Source organism: Zonotrichia leucophrys, chromosome 8 (assembly GCF_028769735.1).
Source record: "Zonotrichia leucophrys gambelii isolate GWCS_2022_RI chromosome 8, RI_Zleu_2.0, whole genome shotgun sequence".
Classification (NCBI taxonomy): Eukaryota; Metazoa; Chordata; class Aves; order Passeriformes; family Passerellidae; genus Zonotrichia; species Zonotrichia leucophrys.
Window position 1 is genome coordinate 22,345,694 of NC_088178.1, and position 13,028 is coordinate 22,358,721.

A 13,028-nucleotide genomic window follows, 5' to 3' on the forward strand; every position below is an offset into this window, starting at 1 on the left:
CACCCCAAGTCCCAGCAAGGGCTGAGCAATGTTGCTGTCCTCCATCCTGGAGACCTGGGATGCAGGAAACAACAAAATGTCCTCAGACCTTGTGAGTGGGAAGTGTAGGTCTGTGAAGCAGATGTAACTCCCAACAGCAAATGCCAAGCCAGGAGGAAACTTTCAACTGAAATCCCTGCAGAAAATGGGCAGAAATCCAAAAGTCAGGGGGCTTGGCCGAACAGCAAAGATCCCAAAGGCAACTCATAGCCAGGATTTACATCCAGGCAAGATGGAGCCAAAATACTTGGAGATGAGATGGGGTCCTCCCACCCTCAGCAGTCTGGAGCCAAAAGAGAGGGGCCAGGAGAACAGCAGCGGGGCTGGAGTTACATCAGCTGCAGCCCCACAAGCCCACAGAGGTGAGCAGCACATCCTGCTCAGGGACTTGCCCCTCACGTGAGGTGCTGGAAACCTCAAAAAGCAGAGAGCCCACGGTGCCAGAGCCAGCCAGCTGTGGGGAGGGGAAGCAGGAGTCACTTGGGATAGAGGAAAAGGTCCGAGGGACAGCTTTGGGGAAGGAGAGATACGTTATTGTGAAGAGGGCATTTGTGTGCCCTGCAGGAAGGAAGAGGGGAATGCTGGCCTCGCTCCTGGAGGCAGGTGCATGGCTGGATTTATCGGGGGAAGGAAGCAGGGACGGAAGAGAGCCCGGAGCACTGGGCGGCTCCATCGGAGCTCAGGGGCAGGCACGGGAAGAGGCCCCGGGCAGCGAAGCAGCTTCGCAAGGCTTGTCAGGACACGGCTGCGCCGGGGGAAAGGAGGGGGCAGCCCCCTGTCAGCCCCACACTGCGCTGGGCTCTCACACAGTGCCCTGCACGGCACCTCCTGGGCACTGCCACTGCAGCAGCGGGGAGGTGCTTGTTCCAGACAGGGCTGGCCGGCTGTGCACGCCTGTGCAGACCAAAGACAAAGCAGAGGGAGCAGTGGGTTTGCTCTGGTTATCCCCAGAAGGGAACCGGACGTGTCCAGAAACCAGCTCTGCAGCGTTGGGAACAGTCAGTTCCCCTGCTCTGCTCTGTTCTGCTCCACCGTGTCCTGCACAAACTCAGAGACAGGGAGTGAGAGCTTCTTCAGCCGTGGGGCAGAGGGCACTGGAGAATGTAATTTTCTAAGGCACAGGGAAAAAAGCCAGGCACAGATGGAGTCATCATTTTAAGGGAGGGTAAGAACGTCATCCATCAATCTGCACTTCCTTGATTGCTTCGGCTGCCACCTCCTCCCTTGGGAGCAGGAGGGCTCTGGGTTTATCTCCCCAGGGTGACAGGGCTGGGTGGGCAAGACAGAGGTTTGGGATGCTGGTAACAAAGAGCCTCTGACAGCAAAACTTGCTCCACCACTCCCAGTGGGAATTCCTGACACATCCCGAGCTCTAGGCAGACCACAGCCAGCACTGAGGGCGCTCCTACAGCACCTTGCTGCAGGGGCTGAACTTTACATGGGGCCACTGCGAGTCTTGGGCTTCTTCTCCCTGAACGTGCCCATTTGATGGCTACTAAAACCAGACACATCCATCTTGGGAAGGTGCTGGCCCAAAAAAAGACTGGAAATCAGCAAAACATGCTGGGAAACTACTACAGGATGTTTGCCCTCCCCGAGGCAGCTCAGGTGGGATCTGGGACATGGGGCTGGTGGAACCATGAGCTGAACTCAGCACAGCCCTGCTCGTTATGGATCACACTCAACTCTCAGCACACAACTCACAAAGTTCACAGAGCCGAGCAGACAGGCTCAGGAAGCTGTGTAAGTGCCCGGAGCTCAGAATCGGGAGACAAACCTTCCCTCTAGTGGCTGGATGGCACATGAATCCCACAGCCACCTTCTCCCTCTCTTACCTCTCCTCCCATGCCAAGCCTAACAGAATTGTTTTTCACCGGCTCTAAGGCTTAGCACAGATCCTAAGGACATCAAATCTTACAAACTCAGTGTGAGTTTTTAGCGGCTTGAGACTGGCACAGCTGCTGATTTGCACAAAGCCAGACAGCCCCGGGGGTCTGTGCCCACTGTGCAGCTGGTAGTGCCCATCCATGCCCGTGGTCAGCAGCACAGCTCATGCACAAATGTGTCCCAGGCACTGGAGAAGCCACGCAGCCACAAATCACCGGTGGTTTCTGCAGCAAGGGTGGATTGTAGGGCCGGTGCTTCAGCTGGGTTACTCCCCCTTGCAGCAGTCATTCAGTGGGGCAGAGGATTAGATTTTGCTGGACCTTTTTATTATGGGTCTTCATCCCAATTTTAGGCTCACCACTGGCCATTTCTGTCTTTTTTTAAGCCCTGGAGAAATTCTTATTTTAAGAAAAAAATCCCACTATGGGTTTTAAAAAACACCACTCAGAATTACAGGTAAATCACTACAGCCTTATACCTGAGAATTTGATCTTTTATGCTCAGAAAGAGGCTGAGGTGTAATTTGGAAGCCTTAGATTTCACTCTCAGGGATATTACTTTATAGCTACATTAAAAATGAACTCAGCAACTTCGACTTTTTCAAAGCTGAAAGTGAATTATTAATCAAAACAGCCCTTCTATCAGCTAAGGAAAAATGATAAATGGAGCATGAACACCACAATCCTGAAGCAGAAATGCCTTTTAATAAAGGTGATTTGCTGTTCAGATTATCACAGCCCTATCCACACCTCCTCTGATTAATTATTCCCCTTCTCTACAGACTGCTCTGCACACACTCAGTGAACAGAAACCATAAGACATCACCAGGGAGCAAGACCATCTCCTTTCAGCAAGGCCCCAAGAGACTTGCCTCTTGGAAATCTTGCAATTTCCTGAGTGGACAGGAGTTCACATCCAACATCTAAGAGCTGGTGGTAAAACAGACCTCAACATAAAACTGCAGTGTGTACCTTTAGTGCTCAGCTGAAGTGTTCATGTCATAAAATCAGAGAATGGCCTGGGTTGGAAGGGACTTTCAAAGGCCATGTAGGGCAAAGAATGGGCTGAGAAAGTACAGAGTGACAGTGGGCATTACAGCAACGGGATCCTACAACTACACAACAAAAAGATGCTGCAAGAAACCTTCACTACTCATCAAGCTTCATATCAGGTTGTGGTTAATGAAGAAAATTGACACCAGGCATGCCTTCCAACAGAGACAAACTGCAGATCCTTCTTTTCCCCTTTCTCTGGCAAAGGAGGGGATGGATGCTTGCCAGCTCCAGCAGGCTGACAAGGTGCAGTGCGGCCCAGAGCTAATTAGTGTCAAGGATGAGCTAGTGCTGGGGGTCTGATGCAGACATGGGGAGTATTTCAGAGTGGCTCCTGGCAGCTCCTGGCTGTCCTGTGCCCCCTGTGCAGTGGTGGCAGTGCTGGTAACCCCCACAGGCTGCACATCACACTGCTGCAGCATCCTTGTCCATGGATGTGCTGCCTGCCTCTGCTGGGAATGACACTAGAGAAGCTCAAAGCATCAGTTTGGGCATTCTTCTGCTGGGGGCAAGTTTAAAACCCCCAACCTGCTTGCACTCTGTAAAGCCAGGCTCTTACCAACACTGCTGTGTTAAAGCAGCTCTGCATCTTCATACCAAGACATTATTTTCACTTGACAAACAAGAAGCTGGCTGGTGACTCTCTCTGTCACTATGCCAGTCCATCTTTCTTTTATTATAGATAGTGCCTTTCCTGAAGTGGGAACAAGAGTTATTTTTTGTTCCTTCAAATGTCATTTATGAGTTGGCTGACTAGATGCCAGCCTGAGAAAAAATAATCCTGTAAAACAGGCAATGGTTCCTCTATACTATTAAAAATATACTAAAAAAATAAACCCATGTTCATACTGTGCAAAAACAACACCTTAAATACAGAAACATCACATCAGGATACAATTAATAAATCAATTAAGAAGCAGAAAATTCCCAGAACAAATCTAGTGACTCTGGTTTTTTAATCCTGAGAAAAGCTTAGACCACAATAGAATCTGTGTAACAAACTTCACAAAGAAACAAAGATGTGTCTGTCTTAGACCATTGCTCCTATTCTTTCTTCTTGATGGGCAAGCCTGTATGAATTCCACACAGATTAAAAAGCACTGAACCATGCAATTATAATGGTGGAGGGCTTTTAAAATGCATTTACTGAGAAGAAACATTGCTTGTCATCTCTTTCCTGATGTCAGTACAGCCGTTACATAGCTCCCCTTTTGTCACTTTATTTCAGATTTCCACAATCCAGCAGGCAGCAGGAAGTTACAAGACTTGGAAAATGGCTCATTCTGATGAAGTTATACTGAAGTGCTGGGCTCCATTTTTTAGCAATTAGTTACTGTTGTTCAAATGGCCCAAGTCCTCATCTTGCATCAGTGTCAGACAGGTGTGACTGTCACTCTCCCAGGATGTCTGAGACTCCTTCTGTGGCCAAATCCAAGCTGTAAAACAGAACACACTGGGCCACTCCCCCTGGGACCACCGGCTTGTGCTGGCTCCTTTCGCCCCAGGCCAGGCTCTATGACTTGTCAGAAGCCTGCCCAGGTCTCAGTTCTCTTCCAAGGCCACTTTGCTCAAGCTCTGCTATAACTGCCATGTATTTGAATTCACTGGATCTGTGGTTGAAGGTCTCCACCAATCCGTAGGTCTCGGAGCGATCCGTGGCGTAGAACAGCTGCACCTGGTTGGCCAAGCACTGGGCATCCTGGACCACCTGGCAGGGAGAACAGAGCTGAGTCACAAGCACTGGGCATCAGGGACCACCTGGCAGGGAGAACAGAGCTGAGTCACAAGCACTGGGCATCCTGGCAGGGAGAACAGAGCTATCACCATCAGGGTGAGGCTGTGCCACTGTCCCACTGGAAGAGAAATGCCACACTCCTGCTCGCCACGTGGCTCAACTCCAAGCCACCTTAGTTCAGCAAATCTCTTAACAAAGCACCTCCCTGTGGCTCCTGACCTACTTAAACACTCCAGCACCGTGTGTTTCAGCAACTGTCCTGTTGTGCATCTGCCTCAGAGGTCAAGTGTGGCTTTTGTGATCCCTGCCCACTCCAAGATGCACCACATCCTCATTTTTCCCTTCTTACAGCTGACCTACTTGCAAAGATTGTTTGCTCTGAGATCCAACAGGGAAAAAGAGAAGCATCACCAGTTACTCCACTCACTGTTTCAGAAGGGGGGGCAGGAGGTCAGTTAGAGGAGGGATATTTTAATCATTCTGTTCCACCACTACAGTGCCCAGTGCCACCAGTCCAGGCACTGGTATAGTTATGCCAATAATGCTGTGCCCACACACAGGCAAAGAGCACAGGTGTGCACACACTGAACACACAACTCTGGAGTCTCCTGCTTTGACAAGCAGGATTAAGCTTCAAACGCTGTTTTAATTTGTTTGCAGGTAGCAACAGCTTTCATTTAAAAAAACAGCAGCTTTGTTCTTTTACAGCTATCAACTGTAATACTCAAATTTAAAAAAAAGAATGCATGAACTGAAATTACCAAAGACTGATGATTCTCTTCTGGCTTTCCCTAGCCTTGAGTACATTAGGTTAAAGAAAGAGAGTGAGACCATTCTTTGGCAAAGGGTCTTTGAAAAGCTTCACTGTAATTTAATTTTAATTCAAAACTGTAGGAGTTGCAGCGTAAAATGAAGGAAGCCAATGAGCAGACTTCTCTTACCAAGAACTTGGAGTCCATTTCTGCTGTCATTAGTACTATCCCTTTCTCCTTCTGCAGATCAGGATAATGGTACAAGACCAACTGGCTTGGAGCAGTTTCACCCTGGGTCTGAAGGAGAGAAAGAAACCTGTCAGTATCCCATAAAAACCTTCACTCCACTGCAGATCTGGGTGCTTGACTACAAAACTCTGGGCATTAACTGCCACAGAGGCAGTTCCCTCCCAGGGCTTAAGGGTCAGTTCCAATTAGAAATTCATTACTCTTGGTATTTACAGAAAAAAAGGGATTTGCAGAGTTAGGTTGTTTTTTAACTTGACTAAAGACCATTTTGCATTTAAAAGAACCCATAATTTTTAGGAAAGTATTTAATCTTACAGCATCTACTATTTTAAGTAGCTTGCACAAACAATTCTAAAAAGCTTGCCTCTTGCTTGTTTAGGGTCTACTAAATTTCTACCTCATTATCCTCTACACTACAGAGACACTTAATACCCATAACCTTCCTAATTTACCTGTAACTAATGTACAATTAAAACATAATTAATAACACCTATTATTGTGAGAATTCTTTTCAAGTTAAGCTAGACAACCTGTTGGCTAAACTACTCAGTAAATAACATATATTGTTACATGCTAATACTATCTATCTCTGGATCCTAAGTCAGTTTTCAACTTTTTGTCTCAAACACTCACCTGAACATTTATCAGGGAAGTGAAGTGTAATTCTGTTCCAGACCACTGCCCCACAAAGAACTCATAGCCTTCTTTTCTTGGCAAAGCATATAGAAACTGCAGAGAAATTATTAAAAAAAAAAAAAACAAACCAATTTTCCCTTACACAGAATAAAATGATGCCTGTGTCACACCGGCCTCAAGCATTAATGCTTTAGTGAGAGAAGCACAACAGAAAAAAGAGTTTCTTTGTCCCACCACAAGTGACAAGACAGCAAGAATCAGACTTCAAAGCACACAATAAAACAGAATTACCCTACCAGTATTAATTCATTGTAAGTGAATAAGTAACAAGTATCTTGACAAATACTTTTGTCAGTATTTTGAGACATAAAAAGAAAAGGAGAGTGGAGAACATTCAGCCTCTGACTTTCTTGTTCTCACCTAGAAAACTAACAGCAGAAATGGTCAAATATAAGGTAAGGAGCAGAGCATTTAATCCTGTCATTTTATCAGCTGCTTCAGAACAGGCAGCAAGCATCTCCTCTCTAGACATTCACAGCCTATCCAGCTCCACAGGTACAGATCTGCTCGTTTTACCCCACCAAGGGAAGGACAACATGGGAGCAGAAAATCTTGCAGGACACCTGACTGAATGCACAGAAACGCACTTCAGGCTATAAATAACTTCCCAATCTCCAAGTAGCTTGGGAAGCCAGATACATTTGGTCTTACTCTTGGCAAGTGAAGTAGGCAGGACTAATGCATCAGCCAAGTAAAGTCTCCATTCCCTGGGAGATTCTGTGCTGCTGCTCTCTCGACCCTCCATCTCTTCTATCTAAATCACAATATTTCATACATATGAATAGGCACTGCTTTATCTGAGCACCAGGACAAGTGTTTGAACCTGGATTTTACTAACCAGGCTGATACAATGGGTATGAACACAGGAGGGTCAAAAGTTAATGGATCAGGCTCTGAAGAGAAGCATTACAGCTCTACAACCACACGCTGCTGTACGTACCGATGGACACTTCTGGGCTCTCTTCCACATCAAATCAAACTTGTCTGCCTTTGGGGAAGGAGAAAGAGAAGTTCAATTTCAGTAACACAAACATGGATGCAGAGCTGTTCACAATCACCTCATTAACCTTTAGAGGGCACAGCTTCCATCTGGAGAAGGTCCCACTGTGGGGACAGATGGCAATGAGTGCCTGGAAAGCTGCATTTAGTTCTTATTTACCTAAAAGTCATCAGCATCCTGCTTTAACAAGGCTGTCTCTAAGATGCAGAAGCAAAATCTTTGGATCCAGAGCTTCATGCCTTGGATGTGGGGGCCCCAAGCCTGAGGCTTACATCCTCTTTCAGTAATTGCTTCACTGCATCATGTAGTGTCAACAGTTGAGGGAGACAACACATGCCTGGCTCCAAATTGTGGATTTACATCATTGTCATCTGTTCTTAGTATAAAAATGCAGCCCATCTATACACTCAATAACATACTTATTGCTTAGGTTTAAATTAAAACCTCAACTCTATTTCAGCCCTGATGAAATCTGGCAATTTCATTGTGTTCTCTGTGTTTCCCCAAATCTTTTGCCTAATTTTTTTTTTGCTTCCCAGCACTGTATTAATATCTACTCTTAGGTGTTCAGGAAAGAAAACATATGCCATTCATCAAGAAGAAATTCCTTCATGTGTACTTTAGAGCATGGGAGAATTATGTAAGGCCTTTCTTTCAGCCAACAAAAAGCTTCTGGCAAAAGACAAAGGGCTTTTTTTTCTCCTCGATGACACCATGAACTGCTTCCTAACGTGCCTGGGATCTGGTTTGCACTGAAGTCTTAAAAAGCTTCCAACACTCCTCCTAAAACAGTGCACCAAAGCACAGTGCCAGCCCCACTAATGAAAGACCTACATTTTAACTGGAGTCCCTGGCTTTGGCCCTCTGCTACAGTAAAAGTGCAAATCAAACTATTTTCACAATATCCACATGTTGGGAAAACCAAAACATGAGGCTGCTTGACTTCAAACCCCACACTTCCACTTTCGGAGCATTCAGCACATCACACATCTAGAACACTCCCTGCCACTGAGTTCAGCTGCAACTCAAAGGGCCAACACAATCACAAATCAGACCCCAGATCTAAATGAGGTTTCAAGAACTCAAGGAACACACAGTTGTGAAAAGACAGATTTAAGAGATCACAATCACAGAACGACCCTGAAGAAAAAATAAAGAGAAATCCTCGAAGTGAAAAAAGTCTCCTTCTGCCTAATGCAAACTAAGAACAATTAGCATCTGGAAAAGTTACCAGGAGTAAGAAGTATGATCTTATCTCAGGAAACACCCTGCAATCTCAGGAAAGACAGTGCTGCCAATAATTGTAAATGTATGAAATAAGTCCTAAGTGATCAGCCACATGTAAGTTACCAGCCAAGTGTTCTTGGACTGCCACATTAACCTTGAGGCAGCTGCCTGTGCTGGGGAAGAGGGCAAAGGAAAAGGCAACTCTGAGAAAAAGAACTCTAAAAATACAAATGCTACTTAATAAACACTAGGGCCTTGCAAAAAGTGTTGGAGGCTTGTATTAAAATAAGCCTGGAAATTCCAGCCAGGTGTGCAGAAAAAGGTCCTTGATTTATTGAGACTCTGAGTGAGAAAAAAAGGGGTATGCATTTCTGAAAACAAAAGCCTTTGTTTGGGGCAATAAAATCACTCAGCAAGCAAGTTTGTTCTTGAAACCTCACTTTCTTTTACTGACTGCTTTTAAAAGCAGCAGAATGTCAGTTGGAAAGGAAAGCTTTGCATGCTGGCTTTTCAAGTGCAGAACTACAGCAGAACTACTTACAGGGATAACAGCATAAACCGTGTCTTTTGCAGAAAAATACTGATTCCAAATCTGTAGGAAACAAAGAAGATGAGATACAGTTAAAGTCCAGCATTTAGCAGTAATGTTAAATGCTTTAAAACATCAGCTGACCTTTGTAAGCATTTTGGGAAGTAATTTTTCAATCAAGCCTGACTTTCCTGCTAATGCAAGGTACTTCTGCAAAGGTTCCAGATGCACCAAGGGACAGATGCCAACCAGGTAACAGAGTAAAGAGTGGGCTCAGAGGTGGCTCAGTATTCATTAACCATCATTAGTGCTTCTCACATCTTTCCCAGAAATCACACTAGTGATTTTTGGTTGGTGGACTTTTTTGGTGGTGTTTTTCTAAAGAAAGAATATACAAAACATTTTCAACAGAAGACAAGTCTTTGCATGATGCTCCTCTGTGTTAACAGTCTTTTTCTTCACCACAGCAGGATGGCAATACCCAGTGTACCTGTACCCCTTAGGAGGACTTAGCTAGATGGAGAAAACTTTATCTTCTCCTATGGATACCCAGGTGAATATGCTTTTTGTAAATATACATTCACAGCTGTGTTTTACTTTTCAGTCTAAGTAAAATTTCCATCCTTAGACATAGGTTACTATTAAGCACAGACATGAAGCAAAGTTTATTCCATTTAAATCCATCACCTGTGTTATCTCCTCTGCTGATTTTTCTTTCACCATCTCAACATTAAGAATGGAATCAAGTGTCTGCAAGAGAAAGCATAAAGAATCTGGCATGATGGCAGTTCTCTGACCTTGTAAGAATCAAGAATGAATGGATGCAATTACAGAGAACAAAATCAACCTAGGGGAACTTAATTCAATTTACAGTGTTACTTAGTCCCTCTAATTGCCAAATAAAATACAGCAGCAACACACTGAGAAGTGGATTCACACACTGAGGCAGAATAGATTCTTTCAGGAGACAGCACATGCTTTGCTCCAGTTGTGCAAGCTGCAAGAGGAGCAGCTTTTGCCTTCAGCCATCTCAAAGATGTGCTCTTCGGCAGATTTACACTCAAGAGTCACCGAAATACAGGAATGTGAAATAGAATTCTCTTGTCCCTGGGCTGGCTGATCACTGCAAATGTATTTCCATGTTGTAAAAGGAGCTTAACCCTTTCCATTTCATGTTCAGAACAGATTCCCCAATTGTAAAGAATTTCCAGAAAAAGGAGCACAGAAAAAGGACAGAGTAATAAAAACCCAGAGTGCCAGGAGTTTTAAGGTTGAATGGGATCCCAACAGTAAACCAAGATCTTACACCCAAATGCAGCATAAGGAACACCAGGTTTATATCAAAGTGTTCTTGACTGAAACTGGCTATGGCAATACAAGTTAATCCACACCCTTGCCTTGCCACCCTCCTAACACTTGGGTCATTTCTCTTACCTTATCCTTTGTGAATCCTCCCTTTGATGTCTTGCTGGCCAAGCCTTCTGCCTGCAAGAAAACATTCCTCTTTAGTTTTACAGCTAATACCATTGATTTGCCTTCCCTGCCACACACAACCTGCCTGCTGACAAAAACTCCTCAGTGGGAGCTAAAGATACTTGAAGATCACTGCAGTTTAATAAAACAAGTGATTGATTAGGTGGAGTAAATAAGATTAGTAACCTAATGTGAATTATGAATTTCAAGGCCACAAGGGATTCGTCAAAAGGAAACTATTGTGCATTTTGGATCCAATATTATTGAACTGTTTTCTTGCTTTCACTAAGAAATGATAAATGCAGGATTGTGTCATTCTTCAGGCCAAACTAATCTGGAACTAATTAAACAAGGTTTCAAGCAGGGAATTTACAGTCTAAAAAAAATACAGAGGAGTACAGAACAATGCTTTTAGCCATCACACAGTGAAATTTCAGAGCTCCTTCTGATAGGGATACTTCCAGTTTGTAGCATTACTCTGATCCCATAAAAATAGCATTAGAGCTTCAGTGTATGTGATTTACAAAGAAAATTGTCCTTGCCTTTTCCTCCATGCATCTGATAAACTCTCCTTGTTTGGAATGTCCCACGGGCTGCTTTTTCACTTCACTTCTTTTTTCCATGCGGGATTCAAACACATCTGGATTGGACCTGAATTGGAACAGGGACTGTTAACAGTACAACAGAGCAATGGCACAGCTCAAGTTGGAAGGGACCCACAAGGATCATCCTAGTCCTCCTCCCTCCTCCTTGTCCAACTGGACATAAATTCATATAACTAAAACATTCCAGTTTGCTTTTAAATAACCTTAAGTTTTTAATTATGATGATAAACAGGAAAAATCAATGCAGAGTTAAGAAACTGTGAAAGCTGTTGCACAACATCTCCTATGACCCAAGGCTTTGGATTTGTTTTTGGCACTGCATTCCAACAAGACCCAGATGGATGGGGCTCTGAGCAACCTGTCCCAGTGGAAGTTGTCCCTGCCCATGGCAGGAGGGTTGGAAGTGGCTGATCTCTAAGGTGCTCTCCAACCCAAGCCATTCCATGGTTCTGTGAGTGAGTCTGTGAATTCTTTTGGTTCACTGATTTATATTGCTAAGGAAGGTAATCCATCTTTATCAGGATAATTCAAACCCATGATTCTTCTATGGGCTGTTCTCATTGTTACCCGGCCAGCAGATCAAGTTACACCTAAAATAAGACTCAACTTCTGCCTACTCATTTTCTGTTCAAATCCTCCTTTATAATAAGATGGAAGCCTGTAAGTTGGAATACTCTTTGACTGCTCCAAAGGTTTCCAAAATTGGAGTATCCTTTTCCTGTCCCAAAGGTTTACAAAGGTGGAGAGCATTGCTGAGTGATTAATCTTCACAGAACTATCTCTTATCAATATGACCACACTGGGAGACGATCCTCACTGACCTGCTGTCAACTACATGTCAATTTCAAGGCAATTGGCCTAAACTAATCGAGTTTCTCAAGAGGGCGAAAAGCTATAGCAGGACATCTCTCCTTCAGGAAAGCGCTCCCCAGGCCCGCCCGTTCCGCAAAACCCCGCCCACCCCCCCGGCCCCGCCTCTCCTCCTCCTCCCTCCCTCAGGGCCCACCTCCGCAGCTCCTGGATCTTGTGCCGGTACTTCCCGTAGAAGGGGTTCTCCTCCAGCGCCTCCTGTCCCGATCCCGCTGCTGTTCCCGATCCTGCCGCCGTTCCTGATCCCGCAGCCGGCCCCAGCACGCCCCGTGCCGGCGGTGCCAGCAGCCCGAGCGGCCGGAGCGCGGCGCGGCTCCGCAGGGCCACCCCCAGGCCCCAGCCCTGGCACAGCGGGACCGCCATGGCTCCGCTCCCCTCACCCGCCCAGCGCTCCGCCCACCTCCTCTCAGCCCGCCCCGCGCTCCGCTCCGCTCATCCGCCCTCCGCTACCCCATCCTCAGCCCGCTCCGCCTTCCTGCAGCCCGCTCCGCCCTCCGCTTTCCCTCAGCCCGGCCCGCGCTCCGCTCTCCCCTCAGCCCGGCCTGCCCTCCGCTCCGCTCTCCCCCAGCCCGGCTCGCGCTCCGCTCTCCCCTCAGCCGGGCCTGCCCTCCGCTCCGCTCTCCCCCAGCCCGGCCCGCGCTCCGCTCTCCCCTCAGCCGGGCCCGCCCTCCGTTCCGCACTCCCCCAGCCCGGCCCGCGCTCCGCTTTCCCCTCAGCCCGGCCTGCCCTCCGCTCCACTCTCCCCCAGCCCGGCCGGCGCTCCGCTCTCCCCTCAGCCGGGCCTGCCCTCCGCTCCGCTCTCCCCTCAGCCCGGCCCGCGCTCCGCTTTCCCCTCAGCCCGGCCTGCCCTCTGCTCCGCTCTCCCTTCTGCGCGGCCCGCGCTCCGCTCCGCTCCGCTCAGCTCGGCCCGCGCT

The 13,028-nt window shown here is 46.7% G+C and overlaps 1 protein-coding gene across 1 annotated transcript; it reads right to left on the bottom strand.

The window, feature by feature from the left end:
• Positions 1 to 2,608: 2,608 nt before the first annotated feature.
• On the bottom strand, positions 2,609 to 12,503 carry ATPAF1 (ATP synthase mitochondrial F1 complex assembly factor 1). The gene is made up of 9 exons (XM_064719439.1): positions 12,251 to 12,503; positions 11,182 to 11,290; positions 10,601 to 10,651; positions 9,854 to 9,916; positions 9,179 to 9,229; positions 7,351 to 7,398; positions 6,348 to 6,443; positions 5,655 to 5,762; positions 2,609 to 4,686 (listed from the first exon to the last, which is right to left on the bottom strand). The coding sequence occupies exons 1-9, from the start codon at positions 12,475 to 12,477 to the stop codon at positions 4,492 to 4,494; spliced, it is 948 nt and encodes a 315-aa protein (XP_064575509.1). The 5' UTR covers positions 12,478 to 12,503; the 3' UTR covers positions 2,609 to 4,491.
• Between the last annotated feature and the right edge of the window lie 525 nt (positions 12,504 to 13,028).

Coding starts and splice junctions, on each gene's coding strand:
- ATPAF1 (XM_064719439.1), bottom strand. CDS start 12,477: ATGGCGGTCCCGCTGTGCCAGGGCTGGGGCCTGGGGGTGGCCCTGCGG. Junction 9,230..9,853: donor CAGCAGAGGAGATAACACAG/GTGATGGATTTA, acceptor TGTTTCCTACAG/ATTTGGAATCAGTATTTTTC. Junction 7,399..9,178: donor CGGTTTATGCTGTTATCCCT/GTAAGTAGTTCT, acceptor CCTTCCCCAAAG/GCAGACAAGTTTGATTTGAT.